Here is a 25184-nt window from a genome sequence, read left to right on the forward strand (position 1 = left end):
CCTTGGGTTGGAAACCCTAAAATATTTTTGCAAAAAAAAAAAAAGACCCTTTTGTCGTAAAGAGCCGATTCTTCCATCGTTCTAATGTGTACGTGGTGGCAATCATAATCTAAATTTTGTTAACCGCAGGTTAAAACTAACTTCTCTCTGGCATCTTTTATTTTTGACATAAAGTCCCAATTCGGCCAGGTTTCCCCCAACTCCCTTTCTCTGAATTTTTGGTTCTCTTTCCGATGAATTCACCTCAGTCTGCCCTCCAGGGAACAGGATGTGGTAAGAGGCCCTCCCAGACTCTGCCCGGCCCTCTTGCCCAAACCACAGACCCCTGCCCCCCACCCCACTGCTCAGTGAGGCAGGCAGGCAACCCCAAAGCTTCTGGGCGCTAGCGGACGAGACTGCTGCTCCACGTCCACTAGGTAGCGGAGCGGACACCGGACAGAAAGCAGTTAACAAAAGTGAACAGTCGGTAAGCACGCTCCACGTGCTGAGCCCGAGACAGGCGGTGCCCACTTCTGCTGAGGGGTGCCTAGTACTTCGTTAGCGCTCGCTCGGGAAACTGCGGCGGGAAAGCCGAGCCCCGCGGAGTCTCCAGCCCCTGCGTCCCGTTCTCCCCCTGCTCGGCCCCCCATGCAGGGGTGGGGCCTCTGCCGGGGTCCCGCCCGCTCTGCAGCAGAGCCCGCCGCCCAGGCCCGCGCCCTTCGCCCCAAAGTTAGGGGAGTGTCCCCATCCAGGGTCTCAGCAGGCCAGGGTCGCAGCCGGGCCGCAGTTTGCCTGGCGACCCACAGCCCCCACCCCCCTGGCCGTCTCCTTTCCCTCCCCTCCCCCCGGGAGGGAGGAGGAGACTCCGCGGCCCTCCCCCGGCCCTGCCGGCGGCGGCCGCAGTCAGCCCCGTGCCCGCTCCGCCCAGCCGCGGCGGGTCGGACGTCCGGAGCTCGAGGGTCCCCGGCCGAGGTGAGCAGGGGCGGTAGTGCTGGGACGGAAAGCCACGGCGTCCCAGGAACTCCCTCCAGGCCGCGAATCTTCCGCAGGAAAGAAGGGGTTAAGTTGGGGAGCGAGCTGGAGCGGGGGGCTGCAGGGTTCCCGCGTCCGCAGCAACCCCAAACTCAGAGCTGAACTTCCTAGCCCCCTTCGCGGGCTCCCCCAGCTTCTGGGCTGCTGTGCCACAAGTGTGGAGGGGATGCGGGGTGGGGGAGACAGGGCCGCCTCCGGAGTGCCGCGGGCCCGACGGGACGGGCGGGGGCATCGGGCGGGGGCGGAATTTGGAACTTTCCCCGGGGGACCCAACATAGTCACCATGGCGAGTGAGTGATGGACCAGCGGCGGGGGCCAATCGGAACACGAAGCCACTAGGCTGCCAATGGGGACCGCGGTGTGGTGGGCGGGACAGCGCCTTGCGAGCCGGGGAGCCCCTACCGCCCTCCGCCAGCCACTAGGGGGTGCGGGGCAGTTCGCTGGACGTGGGCAGCCCTGGAGCCGGACCAGGAAGTTTGGCCTAAGACGACTCAGGGCTTGGAAAGGGCAGAAAGTGAATTTCTGGAAGGTGTTGGAGCAGGTGGAGTGACTAGTGCTAGGACAAAGGAGTGGGCTTCCAGTTCCGCGCCGTTCTCAGGGTGCCAACGGGTGACGTGTGGTCAAGCCTGCTCCGCACCCGGACCTTCAATTTCTCCCTTAAGTGGGGGTTGTTCAGGGCTGTGGCGTTAAATTGGTTCGGGTTGGCACAAGGTCTGCCCACTTTTAGGAATCTTGTTAGTGCCTCTCTCCAACGTAAGAGTAAGGAAACAGGCCCAGGGAGGGCAGAGACGTGCGGGTACCACGCAGCGTAGCAGCGGCAGAGCTGCGACTGGTGGGAGGTCTGCTCTGCGAGAATGCATAGGTCAAGAAGTTGCTGAGAGATCCGGGGCTGGGGGTGGGTCCCCAAAAGGGCTCCCACCCTCTCCCATACCAGCTATGCTGGGCCACTTAGCCAGATGCCTGAGGACCCCATTGTGGAGGTGCCCCTGAAGTAGACATGACCTAAGAGGAGAAACATCCAATCCCAGCACTCCAGCTTCCTCAAACCCCGCCCCCCTACACACACACACACACACACACACACACACACTCTCTCTCTCTCTCTCTCTCTCTCTCTCTCTCTCTCTCTCTCTCTCTCTCTCTCTCTCTCTCTCTCTCTCTCTCTCTCTCCTGCTTGTCCTCTATATAGATGCGGGCAAGTGGCTGCTCCCCTGGGCCTCAGTTGGGGCCATTTGTAAAGGAGTTCCAGGCTATCTTAATGGCTCCTCCGTCTGAGATGGGGTTGTCTGAGACAGTCCAGGGGTGCTGACCCCAGGGCTCAGGTCCAGCCTGCAGGCCCCGCTTGCCTGCCTGCCTCCCTCTCAGTCCTCTCCTGGAGGTCCGGTGGCTGGAGCCCAGGCAGCAGGTCAGAGAGACAGGTGCCCACAGTTTGTGGGCTGACCAGCCTTAGACCCTGCACTTATCCAATCAGGCTGTCCTCTGCGGTTTCCTGCTGGGCTCTGCTCCCTGCCCAGAGCCAGGCCTGTGGCCATGGGCCGGCCCCTTAGCCCCACCTGAAAGGTTCTAGGAGGACATAGGGGGTTTCTGAGCTGGTTGGGCCGCTGGGCGCACCCCCAGTCCTCTCAGCTGGCCCCCACCCAGGCCTCGGCATTGCTCGCTTCTTTCATTGGATATTGAGAGTCATCTAAACATGCTTAGGACAAAACTCCAAGTTGCGCCCTTATGTGCCCATTAGGCTTCCTCTGGTAAGAAGCCTGACCCCTGACCTGGCCATGAGATGACCTCTGACCCTGACCTTGGCCACAAACAGGCTCAGACACCTGTCTGTCTCAATGCCTGCCCACAAAGTGACTCCTGATCCTTAGGATAGCTCAGCCCTCCCTGGTCGCAAAGGGACCCCTAACCGCTCACCTTTCATCCGTAGCCTGGGAAGCATTTACGCAGCATGCTTCGGCCAGCGAGGCCAAGGTGCCCTGTGGACTTCACAAGGTGGCCACTGGTGAAGAACAGGGAGGTGCAGGTGCCTTTGGGAGCACTGATGTAATCTGTGTATGAGGTCAGGGAAGGCATCCCGGAGGAGGGGAAACTGAAGGTGGGCCTTGAAGGATGTGTAGGAGTTTGCTGGTGGAGAAAGAAGGGGGAGATATTCCAGACCGGTCCACAAGCAGCAGGAGCCACTGCTCACTTTCTGTGGTCACACCTGATGAGAGCCCAGCTGGAGGCGAGTGTCCCAGCAAAACATTCTTGTTTCTGTCCTGGAGTGGCCGGCCGCTGTCTGGAGCAGTGGGGCTGGGGCCCGGGAGCTCTGTGTCCCGCTCACAGTGCTGCCCAGCCAAGGGGATGCAAGTCACAGTTCAGCCTCTACTCCGCACCCCACTGGTCATGTAGAAGCACATCCTCACATCAGGGCCTGTCCTGGAAGCTCTGAGTGGCGGAAGAGTCCTGCCTGGGTGGGCGGAGCCCTGTGCTGCAAGAAGAGGGTGGCTGGCCAGGTCTAGGTCTGGCTGTGGAAGGCTGTAGGGCTGTGCTCTCCGGGCAGGGCGTGGGGCTGGGGAGATGGAGGCATTTCCTGGAGGTGCTGGACCTGAGCTGGGAGGGTGGGTGGGGATTTCAGACTCCTGGCTGGGAGGGGTGCAGCTTGGGCAGCAACCCTGAGGGTTAGAGCAGGAATAGACCCATCTGGCTGGTGGGTGGCAGGAGAGAGAGGGGGGAGGCTGGGGTGAAGAAGTGTCCCTGGGGCCTGTGGTGGCTGGTCCCTCATGGACCTGCTCCTTGCGGGGTGGTGACACCCTGGGGGAATCAGGAGGCCACCCTGCACACGTGGGCATGCCCGACGGGAAGAAGGCACCAAGCCTGAGGGGCAAGGGCAGCAGGGCAGGGCAGCTGGAGCCCGTGTTGCGTCTGATTCTCGGCGAGTGTGTGTGCTACCAGGGCCACATGTGAGGTTTTGTCCCCAAGGCTGCGTTATGTGCCAGGGGTGGGTGGGGGCGAGGGGGGGCGTGCATTGCTTGGCAGGGTCTGGCTGAATCTACATGGGTGTGGAGGGTTCCTGGTGTGCTGGGGGATGGGCTTTCCAGAAAACCAAACTTGGGGCCCCCTGCCCCAACTCCTTCCCACGTGTATGCGTACACAGCCCCCAGGGGACCCTGGTCTGCAAGAGGAAATGCAGGAGGGCCTTTCACAGCCTGTCTGTCCGCACTGCTGTCCGTCCTTTTCCCCAGCCCCAGGAAGGGCCGGGCCGGGCTGCTGAGAAGAGGAACAGGAGCTGAGTCTGGAGCCCACCCCTGCCTTTAGCGTGGGTGCCTGGAAGCCATTAGGGGCCTGGGTGGCGCCCGCCCTGCCCTGCGCGACAGGCCTGGGATTCCTGGAAGGAGCAGGCCACCCCCTTCCTGCCGAGCCCGTGCCAGGCCTGGCGGCGGCTCCCAGAGGCAGAGAGGATGTGGCAGTGGCCCCTCCCTGCCACCCTCTCAGTTTACGGGCTGTGACAAGGGCCCAGCGGACAGGGCGCCCGGGCCCCAGGCCCCCCTCAGCACCCCCCATTCTGAGCACAGCCCTGGCTGCCGGGCTGGCACTCGGGTTTCCTGCCTCCTTCCCCTCCCCCGCCGGCTCTCACGTTGTTTTTCTTTTCCGAGAGCTTCTCCACGTGGAGGCTGGCCAGGAAAATGGGGAGAGGAGAGCGATGTCCTGTCCGTGTGTGTGTGTGTGTGTGTGTGTGTGAGTGAGTGTGCCTCCGCTTGGCCGTGAGTATCTTTGCGTCTCTCTGTGTGTATCCATCCATGCATTGGCCTGTGTATGTCTCCAGGTGTCAGGTGTGTCTGGGACTCCATCTGCAGGTGAGCATCTTCCTGTGCATCTTAGAGTTTTGCGTGCGTTGGGTTCATCTCTGAGTATGCGTGTGCCTGCCCGTGTCTCTTTACATCTCTGTTTATGTGTAGACGGGTGTGTGCCTTCGAGTGTGCCTGGGTGTGTACAGATGTCTGTGAGAGCACACGGAATCAAGGCCAGCTACCTCACTGCACAGGTGGAGAAACGGAGTCACAGAGCGGGCACTCGCCTGCCGGGGGGGGATCCTTTGGGGAGTGAGTGGTATTCTGGGGACTGGAACCTACATCTGTGTGGCTGTGTGTGGGCGCATAACTTCGGGCAGGTGTTAGCAGAGCTGAGACATACACACTTGTGTGTATGGACGTAGGGGTGGGGACAAGGCATCACCAGATCCCCGAAGGTCCCAAACTTGGACTATTCATATGATTCCCAGCCTCATGTCTATTAAACCAGAGACTGCACTGAGAGAGACTACCCTCTTAGGGGCAGAAAAGAGGGGACTTTGGGGCGTAGGGCCAGACAGGGAGGCAGCGCCAGTCTGCGGGCTTACCTTTTCGCTGCCAGCCCCGACATCAGATCACCTGCCAAGGGGGCGGGCTTAGAGACTGGAAGAGGGGACACAGAGCAGTGGCCAGGCAGTGTGGGGACAGTGCCCTGGTTGGTCATTCAGAAAAGGAAGGCCACAGAGAGATCAGGGCGGAGCCTCAGGGGCTGGTGTGAGGGACAGGCTGGCCGTGTGGGGAACAAAGGTCAGGCTGTGTCCAGGGGCTGCTGGAGGTGGTCAGAGTGAGGCCACAGGGAGGGAGAATGTGGCAGGTTAGGGACAGAGAGGGACATGTGTCTCATTTATTTTAAATGGGATGCCTCCCATGAATGACAGCTTGAAACGTCACCGCACCCCCTCCATCTCACAGACACTGGCTTGTCACCATCATACCACCCGTGTGCGCATGGGCTCACCAACCCCCCCCCCCCCCACCACCCCAGTGTTTGTGTGTGGACTGCTAGACACCATCGCTGGACCGGCCCTGGGGCTTACTTAACCTTGCCGAGCCTGCCTCTCCTCCTCAGTAAAGGCCATTCATGCCCCTTGAGCCTGTTGAGACAAATGAATGAAATAACTCACATAAGCCACGGTACCCGGTCTGTCGCCGGCCCTCCACAAATACCATTGTCATTGTCATCACGCGCCGAGACTAAAACAGTGACCAGGAACCAGCTTCTCCCCTCAGCAAACTCACGGCCTGGGGTGAGAATGGGGAGCGGACAGGGCACCCACATAAATGGTACAACGAGGTTAGTTCGTGCAGTGGTGGAGACAGGTCAGGGCCTGACCGCCTGGCCCGAGATGGTCCGGGAGGACTTCTGGGTGGGGGTGATATCTCAGACAAGTTTTAAGGATGCGATGAGTTCGGCCAGCGTGGGAGGGGGCAGGAGGGCCAGCATGGAAGCGTGCTGTGTTCAGGGTGGAGATGAGGCCTGAAGGTCAGGGTTGCAGACCAGCCGTCGCTGCTGCAGGTTGGAGGCACTAAAGCCGGGAGTCTGGAAGCCAGTGAGAAGGTGGCTGCAGGCTCTTGCTCACCATTCCAGCCTCGGGGGTGCTCCTGGAGCAGGCCATTTTCCCTCCCCTGGCCTTTGCCCACGCTGTTCCCTCTGCCGGTTATGCCCTTCCCATGGCTGATCTTACGGGTACAGACAGGTGGTGGCCACAGTCTAACAATGGTGTGCTCTCCTACAGGTGCCAGGAGGCATCCCCCATCCCGTGGCCAGGAGAGCAGCGGGTAGAAGCGGCCATCATGCACAGTGGTATCGCATCTGCAAAAAGTCCCCGGCGCCTCCCCTGAGTCCAGCCCAAGTTCAAGCCCAGAGCCTGTGAGCCCCCTTGCACCATGAGCCACGGGCCGAGCCCACGGCTGGCCGAGTCCCCGCAGCTGTCCAAAGGCAGCCTCCTGACCATTCTAGGCAGCCCGTCGCCCGAGCGCATGGGGCCAGCAGACTCACTGCCTCCCACGCCGCCCAGTGGCACGCCCTCCCCAGGGCCGCCCCCTACCCTGCCGTTGCCCACACCCTCTGCACTGCTTGCCGATGGGGACTGGGAGAGCCGCGAGGAGCTGCGGCTGCGGGAGCTGGAGGAGGCGCGCGCGCGGGCAGCGCAGATGGAGAAGACCATGCGCTGGTGGTCGGACTGTACTGCCAACTGGCGTGAGAAGTGGAGCAAGGTGCGCGCAGAGCGCAACCGCGCACGCGAAGAAGTCCGCCAGCTGCGCCAGCGCCTGGACGCGCTCACCAAGGAGCTGGCCGGCGCCCGCCGCGAGCGCCAAGAGGTGCAGGGCGAGTGTGAGGCGCGGGGCCGAGAGCTGGCGCGGCTCCGTGGGGCCCGGGGAGCCGCTGACCAGACGCCCGATGGACCCGAGACGGAGCCGGAGCGGGAACACGAGCCCGTGCGCGATGTCGGGTCAGAGAGGCCCCAGAGCAGCCAGGTGCGTGGACGCGGTGGCGCTGCCGGGCAGGGAGGGCCTTAGCTCTTGAGTCCGAAAGTGGACTGGGCTCAATGATTGTGCACAGAAGTGGAGGCGGTCGGGCCCAGCAAGGGGATGGTAGGGGCCTGGTGCCCTAAGAGGTTTCACTTCTGTGGGTCAACTTGGTGGGGCCCCAGGTCGCCTCCCTTCTGGAGACCCCTAAAGCAGCGAGCCCTGGGTTCTGGTGGTCCCTCCACTCTCACACCTGAGTAGTCAACAGAACCAGGGAATCATCCACTCTGAGCAGGAGTGGGATTGAAGTACTTGCCTGGGAGGCATCCATTAGCAGCAGCGCTGAATCCATGCATTCGATCAACTTGAACTGAGGGTGGGGAGGCAAACATTTATAGCAAGCATCAATTTCAGCTGAGAGGTGGGGGGCTGTGAGGGCCCTAGGAGCACGGACCCAGTCTTTGGGGAGGGGACTTTACAGAAGCTCTCCTGGAAGAAGTCCTGATTAAGTCACTGAGACCAGCAGGATGCACAGGAATTAGCCGTGAAAAGTGCAGAGAGGCACTCCAGGCCCAGAATGGCCTGGGCAAGGCCCCAAGGCGGAGAGCGCCCGGGGAGCTTGGGGACGGGCCATAGCAGCTCCCACCATTCTGGGGCCATCTGCAGAGCCCTGAGCTCTGCAGTGCATTTTCTAGGTCATTCTCACAGCAGCCCCAGGAGGGGGTTGCTTTGTGGAGGAGGACATTGAGGCACAGAGAGGTTAAGGACCCGTGTCTCCCAGCTGGTGACAAGTTGCTGGGGAGTTGAACCCAGGGGAACTTCAGAGTCCATGGTAATAATCAGTACGGCTGGAGCATTAATGGTGGGTGTGGAGGGCAGCCTCCCCTGAACCAGCAGGCCTGTCACCAGAAGGCCATCCAGGGGCAGAGTCCAAGTTCAGGTTGCTCCTAGCTCCATCCCCGAGCTCTAGCTAAGATTCTTGGTTGCCCTGCCCCTCCCCTGCCCTGCTCCCTCCACCCCTGCAAGCTAGAGTGGGCACCGCTACCCACTGGTAGCTGAAGCTCCCTCTTCCCCAGCCTTGCCTGGTTTTGGAGGTGGCATTCAGTGCTCTTCTTGGGGGCAGACCATGACAGCTCCTGTCAGCCAGCCCTGCAGTCTGTTCCTGCTCTGTCCTTGTTCTGGTTGTTTGTCGCAGTCCAGGAGGGGGCAGGGACAGCCGTGAGAGCCCTGGAGGTGCAGTCTGAGTTTGCCCTCCCGCTCAGCCTCTTGTTTGCTCTGCGACCCAGAATAAGCCTCTCCCCTCCCTGGTTCCCTGTTTCCGAAGCAGAGCTCTGGGCCAGGTGGCACCTGAGGCCCCTTCCAGATTCTGCGTTAACAGGAGTGGAATCTCACTCCTCGGGGCGTCCTCAGAGCCATGGCCCCCATCTAGCAGGGAAACCGAGAGCGGCCTGGGAAGGGGCTGGCCCACTCACGTGGGAAGGCCGTGGGGAAGCCAGGCTGGAACAGAGGCCGTGGGTGTCTGGGGTGTGGGGTCAAGGAAGGCCTTCGGGATGCACAGGGACAGGGCAGAGGAGAAAGGAAGGTTCAAGAGGGGAAGCAGGGCTTGGCGTTGGGTTACTAATCCCCCACAGCTTTCTCTCTGGGAGCTGGTTCTGCTTGCAGGACTGTGTTACCATCCATCCTGGTGCTCAGCTCCCAGAGCCTTAGTATTTGCCCCTGAAAAATGGGGTCTTAGAGCCCAAATTTCTTTCGAAGGAATTTTGTTCTTATTCGCTGTAGGAATTCCCTGCCTCTGCATTGATTCACACCAATGTCTCACCATATGTTTGCATACTTACAGTGACAGGGAGCTCACCACCTCTTCTGAGAAATCTTCCAGGATACAGGGAACCTTGGTGGCTGACTTGGTGTTCAGTTCCAGGACAAGAAGGGGGAGGCCCCGAGGAGGCCGTGTCCTCCTTCCCTGTCTAGGATGGAGAGCCAGGCTACAAAACAGGGCGCCGGGGCCCAGAAGGGCTATGTGACCTGCCCAGGGTTACCCACCACGCTGATTCCAGACCCCAGTCCTGGGAGAGGCCATGAGGGCTCAGCAGCCACTGGTCCATCTTCCACCTTGGTCCCCGCAGGAGCTGGAGCTGGTGGAGAACCTGCTGAAGAGCAGACCAGAGGAGCCCGAGGGCTGCTGGGAGGCACGCAGTGTAGGGGCCGGGGGCCCACGGGGCAGCTCGGGCCGCCAGGAGCGCAGCCGGCTGCCCTGGGAGGACACGGCCGCCATTGAGGAGGACGCCTCCAAGTTGACGGCCCTGCGGCTGCGGCTGGATGAGTCCCAGAAGGTGCTGCTCAAGGAGCGAGAGTGAGTCCTGGGAGGCAGGAGGGGGCGCAGGGCACCCTCAGCACCACGGAAGGAAAGTCGGTGTCAGATGTGAGACTCGCTGATGGGGGGCGAGCGGCACTGTCGGGGCTCGAGTCTGGCAGCGTGAGTGCCTCGCCCTGGGACCCCGGGTGCATTTCGTTCACATTCATTCTGGTAACACGTGCTGGGCACCTGCCCTGGGTCAGTCAGGCGCTGTGCTCAGCTGTGAGGATGCAGCCGTAAACGAGACCAGGAATCCCCACCTCTGTGGCGCTTACGTGCAGGTGGGGGGAGAGTGCCGAGGGCAAACATTTAACCGGGGGAGGAGGGACAGAGAGGTCGGGGGGTCGCAGCGGCAGAGTGGATTTGGATGGGTTGAGTCTGAGATGGCAGGGTGTGAATAGCCTGCAGTTGGTGAGACAGGTCTCTCTAAAATCAATCATTAAAAAATAATTTAAATAAAGAACATGCAGGTCACCGGTGACCTTGATCAGGGCACACGCCGGATTATAATGAGTGTGTTGTAGCACCCCCTCTTCCATCCAGAAATTAAATACATAGATAGGATAATGTGGCTGCACGGGGTTTCCTAAAAAGTCAACGTAATGCCATGTAGCCAGGAAGGCAGATGTCAGGGTGACGCCCCCACAAGCCAAGGGACACCGGAGATGGCCAGCAACCACCAGAAGTTAGAGCAGAGCCCAGGGCAGATTCCCACAGCCTTCAGGTGGCACCAGGCCTGCCAACACCTTGATCTTGGACTTCTAGCCTGCAGAACTGTAAGACCATCAATTTCTATTTAAACCAACAAAAATCAACCTAATGTGCTAACTGAAATATCAAGTTAAAAGGAAGGGAATTTATAATAAAATATATGTACCATTGACCCTTGAACAACCCGGGGTAGCGGTGCCGAGCTCCTCACAATTGAAAACCCCTGTATAGGATTTGACTCTCCCAAAACTTAACCACGGTTGTCCCTCAGTATTCATGGATGCCCGGGTCCCTTATATGAAATGCCGTAGAATGAGGCATACGCTGTCAAACTCCAGTTCTCGAAGGTCTCCCATCTGGAACAGTTCGGTTCTCAAAGAGCTTGTGGAATGGATGGAGTTCGGGAACTGAGGCTCCACTCGGAGCTGACCCTTTGCACCCACAGATTCCCAACCACAGATCAAAGACCCCGCAACACCCGGAGACACAGAGGGCCGACTCTGTAGCCACAGAAAAAACGTGCGTGTGAGTGGACCGGCCCGGTCCGGCCCCGGGTTGTGTTACGGCGCGGGGAAGCTCAGGCACGGCCCCGCTGGAAGGAGCCATGAGGGGAGGAGAGTCTGGTGACTTGATGCAGAAGGACAGTGGCGATGGCCGTGACAGCTGGTACGCGCATGGCCCGTACTCCGAGTCGGGCCTGTGCTGAGGCTGTATGCGCGTCTGCCCATTTGAGTCACCTGCGCGGACTCCTGGGAAAGCCGCAGGTACAGGCGTGCGGGGCCAGCAACTCCGACGCCCGAGGGGTGTCGCTGTGGGGATGGGATGTCTGGGGAGGTGAACAGCCTCTGGTCAAGTTCTGAACAAAGCCAAGGGCAGTCTTCCCTCAGTTTATGCAGCGATTCCGTCCCTGGGAAACCCTCAGTACACAAGGCACTTCCCACTCAGGTGTAAGCCAGAACGAGGGTCTGGGCTCGGATCATTTCCACCCCCAGGAGTGACAGGCAGCAGGGGAGCTGAGCTTGTTACCCATGGTGCTTTGCACGTGTGGGGGGGGCGGTCATGGAAGAACGAGGGAACCCTGCCCAGGGATGATGACAAGCGAGGAACGCTAAGTCCAAGAGTCACTGGACAGTGTTTTCCGGCTTTTCTCACTGCAGGCCTTCCAGGAAACCATAGTTCACGAGACAGGAGCAGGGGTCATATTTGGCAGATGACCCTGGGACCCCAGCGGGAGGGTGGCACCTGCCAGGGGTGGCCAGGGCCCTGGAGGAGGCCCTGCCCATCCCCACACCATGAGCTGGGCACCTGCCATTGTGGGAGAGGTACAGTTCCAGGAGAAATGCAAAACCAGGGTGCTTCCGTCAGTGTGGGCTGCCAGGGCCTTGAATGCCGAGGCAAGGACTTTGGGCCTGGGTCCTGCAGGTGCAGACTGCACAGGAGGACTCTGAACGGAGGGCCCCAGTGGGTTCACCCCCGTGTCTGCCTCTCCCTCTTTCCTCCTCAGGGATAAACTGGCACTGAGCAGGAACATTGAGAAGCTGGAGGGGGAACTCAGCCAATGGAAGATCAAGTACGAGGAGCTGAGCAAGACCAAGCAGGAGATGCTCAAGCAAGTGAGTCTTGGAAACCAGGGGGGGCTTTCTGGAGGAAGCAGCATTGTGCGGCTGAATTTCAGAAGTGTGAATGGAAGAAATAAGGGAGTTCATTCATTGTCAAGTGCCAGCTGTGCGCTACGCACCATTCTGAGTGCTGGGGTGGGCAACGGCCCTGCCGTCAGAAGCTCGCCTTGTGGGAGAGGGTGGGGGAAGACCTACAGAAACCAGGCAGGCAAATGCATAAACTGTGAAAGAGTCAAAACAGTATTAGAGCAATGGGGCGATAGGTCAGGAAAGGCCTGGCTAAGAGGGTGACATTTGAGGTGAGAACTAAAGCGATTAGAAGATGGGGGGGGGAGGCGTTCCCAGCAGAAGGCGTAGCAAATGCGAAGGACCTGAGACCAGAACAAGCCTCACGTGCACAGAAAACGAGCCAGAGTGGCTGGAGGGTAGTAAGTGAGAGAGGAGGCTGCAGGGACAGCTTGGTGGGCCAGGACGAGGGGGAGGAGTCTGGATGTAGCGTTTGCTGGGTGCCTCGTGTGTGCAAGAGCTCGCTGAGGCCCTGTGGCGTCAGGAGGCTGTCCCCCTTTATCAGTGAGGAACCTGAGGCCCCAGATGGCAGAAAGGGGACGTGGCTTTACCACAGCGTGGGGGACTTGGAGCAGGCAGGGGTCAGGCTAGGCAGCCTTTACCACGTCCTGTGTCAGCCCCCCATGGCCAGCAGGGGGCACCGCCACCCAGAGAAAGCTGGCTGGACTGGCTGTATTTCTCACGGGCAGGAGGACCACCGGTCTCAGACCAGCGGAAGGACTGCCACTGGTCTTAGGGAATCTCCCAGACCCCACCCTCACCCTCCTGAATCAGCATCTCTGGGGCTTGGGTTCAGGAATCTGTCCTTCTAATTTGTTCAGATTGCAAAGTGTAGTCATTTGCAATAAAGTGAATAAAACACACATGTGCAGTTTCACAGGCAGTTAGTAAGATCTTCCTTTGTATCGGACTTCTTTTTCTCAGCATTGAAGTATGTCAGGCTCATCCCTGTCTTTGCACAGAGAGGAGTGTGTTGGGGTTCCCTGCGGGCACCACCGCGTCAAAAGCGCCCCAGGCGATTCTGACGTGGCCAGCCCCGCACCCACCCTCAGATGGGTTCACATCCACAGGATGCGTTCAGCCAGTATATGCAGAGGGCTCCACTGTGCCGAGGCCATACAGGGGTACACAACTGGACAGACAGACAGACAGAGAAGCTGTCTGTCCTCCCATCCCCACAGGGTGTGGGGTGTTCTCCAGGTGGGGAGGGCAGGAGAGGCCTCCCTATGGGTGGGGGTGGGGACCACATTTAGGCCAAGGCCTGAGAAGAACAGTCCGTGCTGCAGAATACCTCGGGAAAAGCGTACCAGCCAGAGGGAGCCACCCGTGCAAAGGCCCTGGGGTGGACAGGGGATATTTGAGGCTTAGAAGGGAGCCCACACAGTGAACTAAGGGGAAAGATGTGGGAGGGATTTGTGAGGCCATAGGGAGGGGTCAGTCTTTACCCTAAGGAGCTCAAGAAGGGCACATGAGTGGCTTTATCTTTTTAAAGTTCACTCTCGGCTGCTGTTGTAGAAAATGGGCTGAAAGTGACTGTGAGTGGATCTAGGAGGCTAGGAGATAATGAGGTAGGAAATGAGACGTGTTGGAAGCGGCACAGTGATCAGGTTCAAGGTCAGCTCTGGACACCCGTTGTCCCGTTGGGTCACCATCTGCTTGCTGAGCCCTCCTCAGCAGTGCCCGCCCCCCAGAGCCAGTTCTGGGGTGGAACCAGGTGGTGCCCACATAACCAGGCAGGGCTGTGTCCCGCAGCTCAGCATCCTGAAGGAGGCTCACCAGGACGAGCTGGGCCGCATGTCCGAAGACCTGGAGGACGAGCTGGGTGCGAGGTCCAGCATGGACAGGAAGATGGCCGAGCTGAGAGGCGAGGTAGGGCCGCTGGCAGGATCTGGGAGGGTGGTGGGGGTGGGGGCCAGAGGCCCTGCCTCCATCAGCTTGAAAGAGGTCTGTGCTCTGAGAGGGGCCAGCCACCCCTTGGGGGGGTACCCCAATCTACCGTGGGCACTCTCCCTCCCATGCAGAGACCAGAGCACCCTCACATCCTGCACACGGCGAGATAGCCAGGGTTAATTATAGCCCCTGCAGCTGGGCCTGCTTCCTGGCGTCACAAGTGAACAGCTCCAGGAGGAGGTGGAGTGGAGGGAGCGTCCAGGGAGGGCCCTTCCATGCCCTCCTGCCCTGCGGGGGAGGGGGGGGCCTCACCCCTCCCGCCCTGTTGCAGATGGAGCGGCTGCAGGCGGAGAACGCAGCCGAGTGGGGTCGCCGCGAGCGGCTGGAGACCGAGAAGCTGGGCCTGGAGCGGGAGAACAAGAAGCTGCGGGCGCAGGTCGGGGACCTGGAGGAGGCCCTGGCCCGGCGGCGGCGGCAAACAGCCAGCGCGCTGGACTGCGACCTGCGGGCCAGCCAGGCCGCACTCTTCGAGAAGAACAAGGTGGGGCAGTGGGTGGCATGGCCAGGACCGGGGCAGAGCACCTACTGTGTGTCCAGTGTCGGCCCACAGGGGTCCGGGGGCCCCTGAAGTAACAACTGAGGACAGACATGACGATCACCCAGCAGCCGCTCCTCCTGGGCGCCCACGCTGGGTCGGGCTCAGTGATAACTGCAGGACCTGCATTGATTGAGCACCAGCCGTGGGCCCTGTCCCAGTGTTGTCACTGTTCCCAGGGGCAGCAAGAGGTGACGGCGGCCTAGACCAGGCTGCGGTTGGTGGGGCTGGAGCAAAGGGGATGGATTCCAGAGACCCTCAGGCCGCGCCAGGCCCCATTGTACAGATGTGAAAACCGAGGCTCAGCGAAGTCGCAGAGCTCGGGGGAGGGCGTCTCCTTTCCTGGCTGCTCATCCTCTCCTCAGCCGCTCTGGCCCCGCTTAGAGCATCCCCCCAGGCCCAGGGCTTTACTGCCCTCCGTCATAGGTTCTGAAGACTCCAGACCTCATCCCGGCCCAGAAAACCTGACTCGGCACCGGTAGCCTGCTGGACAACCCGCGTCATCTCCAGTAGGCGCCTCCCAGTATCACGTCCAGAATGGGGCCACTGACTCGCCCACCCAGTCCTCTCCCCTCATTGACCCCCAGGCCTCCTCACCTCGGTAGACGGCCCCCACCAGCCTCCAGCTGCTCAGCCAAACCTCTAGTGCTGGCATACCAGACAACAGGTGGAGAGGTTGCAGGGAGAAGGGACACCAGCGCCCGCCAGAACTGCCCGACACTGCGGGACTCCCTGGCACGGTGCCCTCTGACTCTGAGCCCTCCCTTCCTCTCTGTCTCCCCTCCCCCCCCGCAGGAGCTGGCAGACCTGAAGCATGTCCACGGCAAGCTGAAGAAACAGTTCCAGGAGAAGGTGGCGGAGCTGGCACACGCCAACCGGCGGGTGGAGCAGCACGAGGCGGAGGTGAAGAAGCTGCGGCTGCGGGTGGAGGAGCTCAAGAAGGAGCTGGCGCAGGCCGAGGACGAGGTGAGCGCCCGCTGGGGCCCGAGGGGCAGGCGGCCTCGGAACCTCGGCTGGGGAGGGAGCGCCATCCATGCTGGGTCCCTGGTGCCTGGCGAGAGCCTGACTCCCAGGACGTGCCCCGGGTAGAGCGGGCGGGTGGGCGGATGATGGATGGATGGGAGACAGGTGTGTGGGTAGGGAGGGTGGGAAGGAAAATGGACGGACAAGGTGGAGGAGTGGCTGAAAAGACTAACGGATGGGTGAGTGGGTAGAGGTGTAGATGGTAAATGGAAAGACAGAAGGATAACTCCACGGATGGCTGGACAGATGATGAGGGGCTGCGTGGACAGATGGGTGGGCGAGGAAGGAAGGGGAGAAGGATGGGTGGGTGAGCCGTGACGGCAAATGTCTCAGAGGTGATTGGGTGAGTGTGGGTGGGTGGAGGGGTGACGGACAAGCGTGTGGAAAGACGGATGACCGAGTGGACAGCGGAAAGATGGAGAGGCAATTGCCTGGCCCAGTGGGTGGAGGAATGAATGCACGGGGAAAGAGGGGCGAAGGGTGGATGGATGGATGGATGGATGGCAAGATAGGTGTGTCTGGGAGAGTGGAAGGACACGCAGATAGACAGGATGGATGGGTGGCTGAGCAGTTAGACAAATGAATGGTGAGTGGGCCTCTCCATGGGCAGATGGATGTTGCCATGGATGAATGGTCACGTGGACAGACTGACGAGGATGGATGAGTTGATGGATGATCAGGAGCTTGGAGCATTGGAGGGCGGGTAGGTTTAGAAGGGGGGGGCAGGAGGGAGGGAGAGGAGCAAACAGGCTGCTTCCCTGGAGGAGGTGGGCCTTGGTCTGGGCCGCAGAGGACAGACAGGGCCTGCTCTCCGGGAAGGACGCCCCCACCCACGAATGGCAGTTGGCAGGCCAGGCGAGCCCAGCCCAAGGTGATGCCCGTGCTGTTGGCCCTGCTCACCCCCCAGCTGGATGAGGCCCACAACCAGGCACGCAAGCTGCAGCGGTCGCTGGACGAGCAGACGGAGCAGAGCGAGAACCTGCAGGTGCAGCTAGAGCATGTGCAGTCCAGGTGGGCCCCATGTGCACCCCTGGGGGGGGCGGGGCGGGGACCGGGCTGCAGCGGGGAGAGGGTTCCGGGCCCGGGACAACACAGATACTGGGCCGAGAGCCTCCAGCCAAAGGAAACCTCCCTCCTTCCGGGCAGGGCCGGAGCTCAGGCTAGAGGGGAAGACAGAGAAGGAAGAGGGCCGGGCCCCCTGGGGCCAAAATCCTGTCCCCTCCAGGCTGGAAGGGCCAGGAAGCCAGGGGAGGGGAGTGCAGGAAGTGGGGCCAGCCGAGAACCTGGAATTGTCTCCTGTGGCCAGAGAGCAGGAAGAGCGGCCCAACAGGTCAGGGCCAAGGTGGAGCAACAGGCCAGCTGGGATCGGAGGGATCCGAGGGGCCCTGGCCTGACAGCAGGCCCGCGCCCTCAATCAGGACCACGGGGTCTCGGGGGACCCATCCTCTGCGTCCCTCCCCTGCTCTCCCCCATCCGAGCACCCTGGGAGTGGCCCCCTCTCCCTGACGCCCCTTGGGGCCATGAGTGTCTATCAGAGACCATCAATTCCCAGCCCCTCCCCACTCCACGAGCCCCCCACCTGGTTCCTGGGCCGGCCCTGGCAGGCCCTCACTCGCTGCCTCTTATTCCACGGACTGGAGGGGGCCGGGGCTCTGCAGCCAGATCGCCGGGGTGCGGTGGGGGACCCTGGCTCTGTGCTCCGCAGCTCTGTGACCTGGGGCCATGCACTCACCCTCTTGGTGTCAGAGCTTCCTCTTCTGTGACGTGGGGACAGTTCTTAGCTCTGGGTCATCGTGAGAACCAAAGGAGCCAGTGTGTACCCGGCACGTCATAAATGCTGAATGACTGTCAGCTGCTGTGGCCGCTCTACCCCCGGGCAGGGGGCTTACATGTGGGTCAGATATTGGGCTACAAGCATCGTGCTCCCGTAAGAAGGGAAGGGAAAGTTGTTATTTTTTTTTTCCTATGGGGCTGGCAGATGAGGAAACGAAGGCACGAGAGGGTGAGTCCTCCCGTGGCCGCACAGCCAGTGGGTGGCCCGGCCAGACTGCCCCTCACCCCTTGGCCATCAGCCATCAGGGCCCTCATTGACTAAACACGTGCTGTGTGCTGGGTGTGAAGGGAACTGGCTCTGGAACCAGACCTAACAGGCTTGTGACGTGGCTACCAAGCCTCAGTTTCCCCATCTGCCTGGGATGTTACTTATAACGTGTCGGGCAGGGGCCCAGGCAGGGGTCCAAATCAGGCTGAGCCTGGCCAGCTCTGCCCGCCCCCCAGCACGCACCCCATAAAAGGCTGCCTGGCCCCAGGGCCCTTGTGCCCTTCTCGGCCACATTCTTCGGGAGCCGTAAACTCCCGAGATGGACAGGCAGGCTCTGCCCAGCTTCTCAAGTGCTTCCATCAGGGAGGGTGTGGCTGCCCAGGACCGCTGCCCCTTTTCCTTTTGCAACTTTTCGTGCTTTCATGTTCCGGGGACGGCGCACTAAATCACTGTGCAGTAATGGAGGGCCCTGCCCGGGCCCCTCCCTGCCGTGTTAATAATTCATGCTTTCCAGTAAGATGCCGCCAGGCGGCCGCTCTGCTGGGGGATGGGCATCTCCTCCGCAGCTCAGGGTCCACATTTGCCTCGTGCATTTTGGCTTTAGGAGCTTGAATGTGGGGTGGGGACTAGGGTGGGGCTCTTCTTCACTGACACTGGGGAGGAAGGAGACTCGCCCCCCACAACCCCCAAACTCTCTCCCTGTGGTCTTTGGAGCTGGCTTGGGTTTGGATCCCAGAGCGTGACCTTGAACAGCAGCTCCTCTCTGCAAGCCCCCAGCCCCCAGCCCCCTTTTGCCCATTGCGCCCACCCCAGAGCCAGCCCCACTCCCTACTGTCCATGGGACTTTGGGCCAATTACTCAACTGCTTTGTGCCTCAGTTTCCTTGTCTGTACAATGGAGGTGACAGTAGTCCCTCCGTTGTTTCGGGGACGTCTAGGAGGGGGATGTGAAGAGGTAGTGTGTGTCAAAGGCCCGGCCTGGTGCTTCCCAGGGGGACGTGCTAGGGTAGGCTTAGCTGCGGTCAGCCCCCACCGATGGGACCCCCACCCTGATGCCGCTGTCACCCCCGCCCCCCCCACACAGGCTGCGCAGGCAGCAGCAGAACGCCCCCCTCTTCGGGAAGATCCGTAGCGCTCGCTTTGGCACCGAGGAAGCCGGGGATGGAGCCAGCGACCTGGACGAGGATGAGGACCTGCAGATCCAGGTGGCCTAGCGCTCCCAGGGCTGGCAGGGCTGGCCCAAGGCCGCGGGCGCCCTGGGCTACCTGGCTGACCGGCCGCTCGAACTGACGCAGTCGCCCGTGCTCGCTCTGGGAGCGACCCCGTCCCTGCCACGGGCGACTCATTTTCTCCCAGGGTGCACATCGATGGCCCACCCTCCGAGGCACGGTGGAAGGAAGCCACAGCCTGTGTTTTTATATATATATGTATGTATGTATGCCTAGCGTTATAAACACAATACCGCTCCCAGGCCTGGCCTAGACACCCCCGCCCACCCAGGACTTCCCACGCAGGGAGAAGAGGGTGTCACGAGAGGGCCGTGGGGTCCCTAACCCAGCCTGGCCCTCTGAGCCTTGGGGACTGGGCAGGAGCTGTTCGTAGTACAAGGTGATAAACTCTGTCTTTTGTAATAAACGAGTTGAGGTTCTTGGGGTGGGGTCCTGAGACTGGGGCAGGTCTGGGCAGGTGGCCTGGGGGAGAGCCTCCTACACCTGGCACCGAACCCAAGTTCAGAAACGTCGGGTGACTGAATAAACGGATGAATGGGAGGAAGAGGGAACGAACGTCGGAGCTGCCGAGTGGTCTGGAAGGCAGGTCCTGCGAGGAGGGAGAGAAAACGTGGTGCACGTGTCCGCTGGAGAAGAGGAGACTGGAGCTCGGCACCAGATGGGTTCAAATCCCAGCTCTGCCCCTTACTGGCTGTGCAACTCTGGGGGAGTTACTTGCCCTCTCTGAGCCTCCGTTTCCCCATCTATCAATTAGCTGTCCAACAGAGCCATCCTGAGAATCAGATGGGTTCATCTGGAGCTCAGTAAAGATTAGTAATTGTTTAAGTACTTGAAGGGCAGCCCTGGAGAGGAGGGATTGGCCAGCTGCATTCTGCCGCAAGGGGCGACATTCTGGCGGCCGGTGGTTTACCCAGAGGTAGCTGTAAACACATAAATAAGAAGTCCTTTTATCCCTCCCCTAGTCCTGCTCTAGGTAGGGAAATTATAGGTCATTTTTATTTTATTTTTGATATTTAGTCTCTAAGTCTTCTATAACCAACAGATTTATATTAAATCTGGTGGAAACGGTTACTAAAAACACAGTAGCATACAGTTTTTAAGCTTTGCAAGTTGAGGTGGCATTTGGGACACCTGCCCGTGATGAGGCCCTTTACGTGAAGCACTGGGGCTTAATTTCTGCAAAAGGAGGCACTGTTAGAATCGTGCTAACATTGGTAAGGTGGTGAGTTCCCTGTGCTCGGAGGTGTGCAAGGATAGGCTGCGGCTCCAAGCAGGAGCTGGCACCAAAGAAGAGTTCAATTCAGTTGTTAAAGGGGCTGCCAGGGGTGAGGAGTAGCATCAAGGACTTTCTTACTGTGGCTCAGTCTGAGGGACCCCTGGGGCTGCAGCCAGGGGGTGCCAGGGGCTGTGGGGGGCTGACAGGAGGGGAGAGGCAGGCCCAAGAGCCCAGCGGGGGGTAGTAAGTACAGGCACTGAGTATTTGCCCTACTGCCAAGGCTGAACTAACGACGCTGGTGAGGTGGGGTCTGCTGTCATGGCGTGAAGGCCCCTGTCCCTTTCTGGTCTCCGAGGGGAAAGGACGGAGTTGGGGACACCCAGCCACGGGGATCCCCTCCCGGTGGGTCCTTCCCCACAAGCCGGGACCATCAGAAAAGGGACTGTAGGAAGAAGATCATTTCTTGCAAGGAAGGGGTCTTTCTGTTTTCTCTCCCAAACAGGAAGTTGGCCCCAGAAGAGGCTGCAAATGCTGCCCTTTGACCCCTGGGAGCCAGGAGCCAGGCCCTCACTGACAGCAACCCTGAGAGCCGCCCCCAGGCCCCCAGGCAGACCTGCCATTCCCAGACACAGTGCAGACCCGCTGGCGGGCTCCCCCAGACTCCCTGGCACCTCCAGCGAGATAGTGCGGAGCAGGGGCCCCATTACAGCCCCTGTTTGTGGGCGGGGCTGCCCCTGGGAATGCCAGTGAGGAGAGGGGCTGGCCTCCCACCTTCTTTATCCCAGGGAAAGCCCAGTCCCGGGAGGGGCGGGGGCGCAGCCGCAGACGCGGGCCTGGGAGATTGTCTGGGCCTGGAGCGCGGGCTTCCTCCTCGCTCGCAGCCCTTCTGTCCTAGTGGTCGTCGTGGTGGCAGCGTCTGCCAGCACCAGTGGCCCCTGTGGCTCACGTGATGCTTTAAAAACTTTAATGCATTGCTAATAGTCGTCATGTGGTTTTCTCGTAAAAACGGAGGTTTCTTTCTCTTGAAAAGTCAGCCCCTTTGGAAGACGCTGAGCTCATGCTCCCGCAGGGCCACTGCTGCTGAGGCCCTGAGAGGCGGGTGCTCCCGGCTGTGGGGCACAGAGGTGCCCCAGTGGGCCGCAGTCCCCACCACTCCCTGCAGCCTCACCCTGCACGTGAGTGTTGACGGTCTGAGCTAGTCCAGACCATCAGGTGAGGAAACGGAGTGACAGGGGGAGGCACTGGCCAAGGCCAGGCCAAGTGCACGTGTCGCTCATGAAATCAGAACTTCGGGGTTCGGGGTCCTCATCCCCACAGGGAGGACAGCTGACCCGCTGAGCCGTGCTGTGTCCCTCGCAGCCCAGTGAGGCGGGCAATACTGCCCTCTCAGTGTATGCCAAGGAAGCAGAAGCTCAGAAGGAGTGAGTAACTATCCCAAGGCTGCACACAGCTGGTTAGTGGTGACACTCATTCCAGGGCGGGTGCTGCAAGGCCAGACCCCATGTGTCCTGAGTGTGACGCCCCCTCCAGGGCAAGGCCCCATGGGGTGCAGCCCCCGCCCCATTCCACAGACCCTGCAACTCCAGCCAGGAGCGCCCTTCCTGCCCCCCAGAACTGCCCTGTCCCCATCAGAGTCCCACCAGCCCTTCCAAGTTCTGCTCATTCTTAGAGTGCTAGTGGATCATGGAGTGGTTTGCCTGTCCCGCCCACGAGCGGAAGCTCCCGGAGGACAACAAGTTCTTCCAGCAGCAAGCACAGGGCCCTGGGTCTAGTGGACACCCTCAACGGAAGGAGAGCAGGATGGACGGGTGGATGGACGGGCAGGCTGGTGGAAGGCTAAAGCCAGAACCACCCCCCCACCCCCCCCTACACCCGTCCCACTGCAATACCTGCAGGACCGGTTGGTTCCGTGCGGGTCTTTCTGCTGGTCAGCGAAGTCTTCTGAGAAAGCCAGAGCAGCCCAAGGGCAGCAGCGCCCCGCCTCCTCACGGGGCCTGGACAGGCTGGAGAACCGGCTGGGCCAGACGCTGCCTCACCCAGCCCTCCTCCCCCTGCAGCCTGAAGCTCTGGGCCCCGGAGTCTCCTCCAGAGGCTGGGCCTCCCCTGGCTCTCCAGCCGAGGTGGTTTTCTGCCCAGGCTGACTCTCAGGCAGACCGTGGGGTTCCCCACTCTGAAATCTAGACCCAAGCGTGAGCCCCTTGCACCCCAACCCTCCACGCGAGCCTGGCTTCTAGACCCAGCCACTTTCTGATTGGCTGTGGGTGCTCTAGCAAGCTCCCGTGCCTCCCTGGGCTTTTGATTTCTGGTCTGCAAAATGGGAACAAAGCAGCTGAGTTGTCTACACCAACATCCGATACTATGACTTGACTATTAGTATCATTTTTCCGGCTTTGCTTATGTTCTGCATCCCTTCCCAAGACCCCAGTGCCTTGTCTGCTTGAGAGCCCACCGGCCACCCTGGGCACCCCCCCCAGGACAGTGGGGGGGGGTGGTTGAGGCAGAGGCAGCTTGAGCGGTAGCTGTCAGCCTGCCAGCTGCCCCCCCTCCCTGCACCACCACCCAGCCCCCTCTGCCTGCTAATTGCAGGGTTGCGCGATGCCAGCTGCCTCCCAGGCCCCAGGCGGGCGCCTCCCCAAAGAGCAGGAGCTCCCTGGAAAACCTCCCGGTCTTCCTCGAACCCCCCACAGAGCCAGCTGCACTGCGGGTGCCTTCACCCGCAGGTGCTCTGCCTGCCGCCTGCCCCCTGCCCCCGGGGAGGAGGCCTAAAAAGGTGTCCACGTGAAGCCTTCCTCCCGGTTTTCCCGTGTCCCGGGCTTCCCCCACGTCAGAGCAGCATCCTGGCCTCCCCTCCCCCACTCAGGAACTAGCAGCAGCTCCCACCACGGGGCCAACGGAGCCTCACTCCACATCCGGTGCGTGGAGGGCCGCAGACTGGCTGTTGAGCACATTCCCCGCGTGGCCTTGGCCTCAGGTCCCTGTTGATCCAGGACACAATGCAGCCGGGCCCCTGGCCGTGGCCTCTCTCCCTCCCCGGCTGGCTGGGACTGGCTTTGCCAGCGCCGTCTCGTACCTGCCAGAGCTCCAGCGGCCCAGTCAGACGAGGTGACAGCTTCGCAGTGACTGGGGTGTGCCTCACTGGCTGGCACCTGGACCTCGAGCTCTGAGGACGGGGGTCCTGTGTCTTGGGAGTCCGGATCTCCCCAGGAAGAGGGCATGTCCCCAGAGCTCCCACCCCCCTGCTCTGTGGCTCCGTTTAACGGTAGTCCTCACCTCAACCTGGGAGGCGGACAACAACAGGATGAGGAAGCCCAGGCCCAGAGAGGAAAGGGGCGGCCAGTAACGGACAGGGCCAGGGTCGCGGCTGGGCAGCTCCACGGGCCACGGGCTCTGGGCTGCGGCCCTCAGCCCAGGCCTGGGCCGGCTCAGAGCAGGTGCTCCACACCCGTACGTTCTCGGAGTGGGGAGGGAGGGAGGGGCAGCGAGCTGACCGGGGGTGGGGGGGAGAGCCGTTGTCCTCAGCCCTTCTCCCCGCAGGCCGTCCCTCCAGGCCCTTCCACCCAGCGCCCGTGTGATGCTCTGCCTTGCAGCTTGGAGGTGGGCACCTCATTACCTAGATGAGTCCAGCGAGGTCCAGGGAGCCAAGCAGCCCATCCCCCGGCGCCCAGCAACCGTGTCCCGGGAACCCCCAGTTCCTGTGAAGAGGGCCTTAACCCTTCATTCCTTGGGCCTCCCTCCGTTATAATAAGAGAACGAGCAGCCACACTCTCCTGCACCCCCAACCAGGCAGAGACTCCACCTCCCTGAGCCTCAGTGTCCACGTGTAACACAGGGTACCCTGGGGATTAGAGGCGACGACATATGTGAAGCCCACAGCGTGGGGTTCAGCACCCAGCCGTGTCCCTTGTCCAGTTTTGTTCACGGCCACCTGTCACGTCTGTGCAGGAGGCCAGTTGTCCGGGCAGGAAAAGGCTACCCCCCAGCCTGTCCAGGACCTGACTCTGCCTGCGTGGACCGCTCCACTCGGTCACACGCGGCTCCCCCGGCCTCAGTCTGATGTCAGAAACCTCCGCTTGCTCCCTGGCCCGGTTGCCCAGGTGTCTTCGTTCCAGGATGGAATGGGGCTGGGGGTGGGGGTGCCCCTGGGAGGGCAAAGGCACCTGTGTCTGTTCCCGGACCACCACTCCCTCCCCACCAAGCCACCCCCTTGGCCGACAAACTGGAGGTAGGTGTGTAACAAAATCCCCTGGGAATCTGGCTGGTGAGACTACTTTATCAGATGAAGTTTATCTGATTGCCCGGTCCCCGAGGGGTAAACTGAGGAAGCTGCCAAGCAGTGGGGGAGCGGGCAGCGAGAGAGAAAACAAGAGATGCCACGCCGGGCAGCCTGCCTGCTATGCCTTCTGATGACCGTGACAGCCGGTGCGGTGGCCCCAGCGAATAAACGGGGGCGAACGCCGAGGCTGAGACCCTGAGCAGCGGCCCCAGGTCTCATGGCAGCCGAGAAGCAGGTGTGACCCGGGGCCGCCGCTCTGCGGAGCGGACGCTGGCAGCCACCGCGCCCGAGGCTGCTGTGCTCTGGATGTGACACGCCTGTTAGCCTCCGTCTCTGTCCCTCGACATTGGTTCTTCCAGACGGCTTCTCCTTTTGTCATTACCGATTTGTTCACCTGCCTGGCGTGGGCTCGCCACTCCCTTGCTAGCCTGGGAGTTCCCTGAAGGCTAGAAGTTGGTCCTTTTGAGCCACCTTGGTGCCCCCGGCACCTACACCTGCCCCATAACGGGAACTCATTAGGCATTCAATGAATGAATGAATGAGTGGATGAACAAATGAATGAATGACCTTCCATGCCCCCTCTCAGGCCCCTGCTCTGGGCACCCCAAGGCCAGGCCCCGAGGCTCAGGCCGGTCAAAGGCGACGAGAGATGAAGTTATAAACCAGGGCGGGCGGATGGACTGCGCCAAGTTTTTTGAGAGGAAACTCGGAGATGCAGTGCTATTAAAAATTGATATTTCAATGAGATAATCCCTCTCCTAGGCTTTTAATTGATTGTCTAAAAAGCCTTCCTCTGTTGTGAGGCTTCTTTATTCACGGGGACCATTAATTTTTTTATGGACAACCGAACCCAGAGAGA

At 60.8% G+C, this 25184-nt stretch overlaps 1 protein-coding gene across 3 annotated transcripts; it reads left to right on the top strand.

The window, feature by feature from the left end:
* The first annotated feature begins 856 nt into the window (after positions 1–856).
* Positions 857–19224, top strand: CCDC102A (coiled-coil domain containing 102A). 3 transcript variants are annotated; one of them, XM_045818767.1, is made up of 9 exons: positions 857–951; positions 6575–7316; positions 9434–9660; positions 11879–11987; positions 13812–13928; positions 14281–14490; positions 15340–15510; positions 16418–16578; positions 18692–19224. In XM_045818767.1, the coding sequence occupies exons 2-9, from the start codon at positions 6726–6728 to the stop codon at positions 18819–18821; spliced, it is 1716 nt and encodes a 571-aa protein (XP_045674723.1). In that variant the 5' UTR covers positions 857–951; positions 6575–6725; the 3' UTR covers positions 18822–19224. The 3 variants fall into 3 exon arrangements, with proteins under 3 accessions (XP_045674723.1, XP_045674724.1, XP_045674725.1); XM_045818768.1 differs by having other exon boundaries at positions 16475–16578; XM_045818769.1 differs by lacking the exon at positions 18692–19224 and having other exon boundaries at positions 16387–16498.
* The last annotated feature ends 5960 nt before the right edge of the window (positions 19225–25184 follow it).

This window comes from Phyllostomus hastatus, unplaced genomic scaffold (genome assembly GCF_019186645.2).
Source record: "Phyllostomus hastatus isolate PE091 unplaced genomic scaffold, TTU_PhHast_1.1 phas_scaffold_345, whole genome shotgun sequence".
NCBI classification, from domain to species: domain Eukaryota; kingdom Metazoa; phylum Chordata; class Mammalia; order Chiroptera; family Phyllostomidae; genus Phyllostomus; species Phyllostomus hastatus.

What these genes read in the sequence shown, in the direction of transcription:
- CCDC102A (XM_045818767.1), top strand. Translation starts at nt 6,726, where the DNA reads ATGAGCCACGGGCCGAGCCCACGGCTGGCCGAGTCCCCGCAGCTGTCC. An exon ending in AGAGGCCCCAGAGCAGCCAG is followed by an intron (nt 7,317 to 9,433) that starts GTGCGTGGACGC and finishes TGGTCCCCGCAG; the next exon opens with GAGCTGGAGCTGGTGGAGAA. An exon ending in TGGCCGAGCTGAGAGGCGAG is followed by an intron (nt 13,929 to 14,280) that starts GTAGGGCCGCTG and finishes GCCCTGTTGCAG; the next exon opens with ATGGAGCGGCTGCAGGCGGA.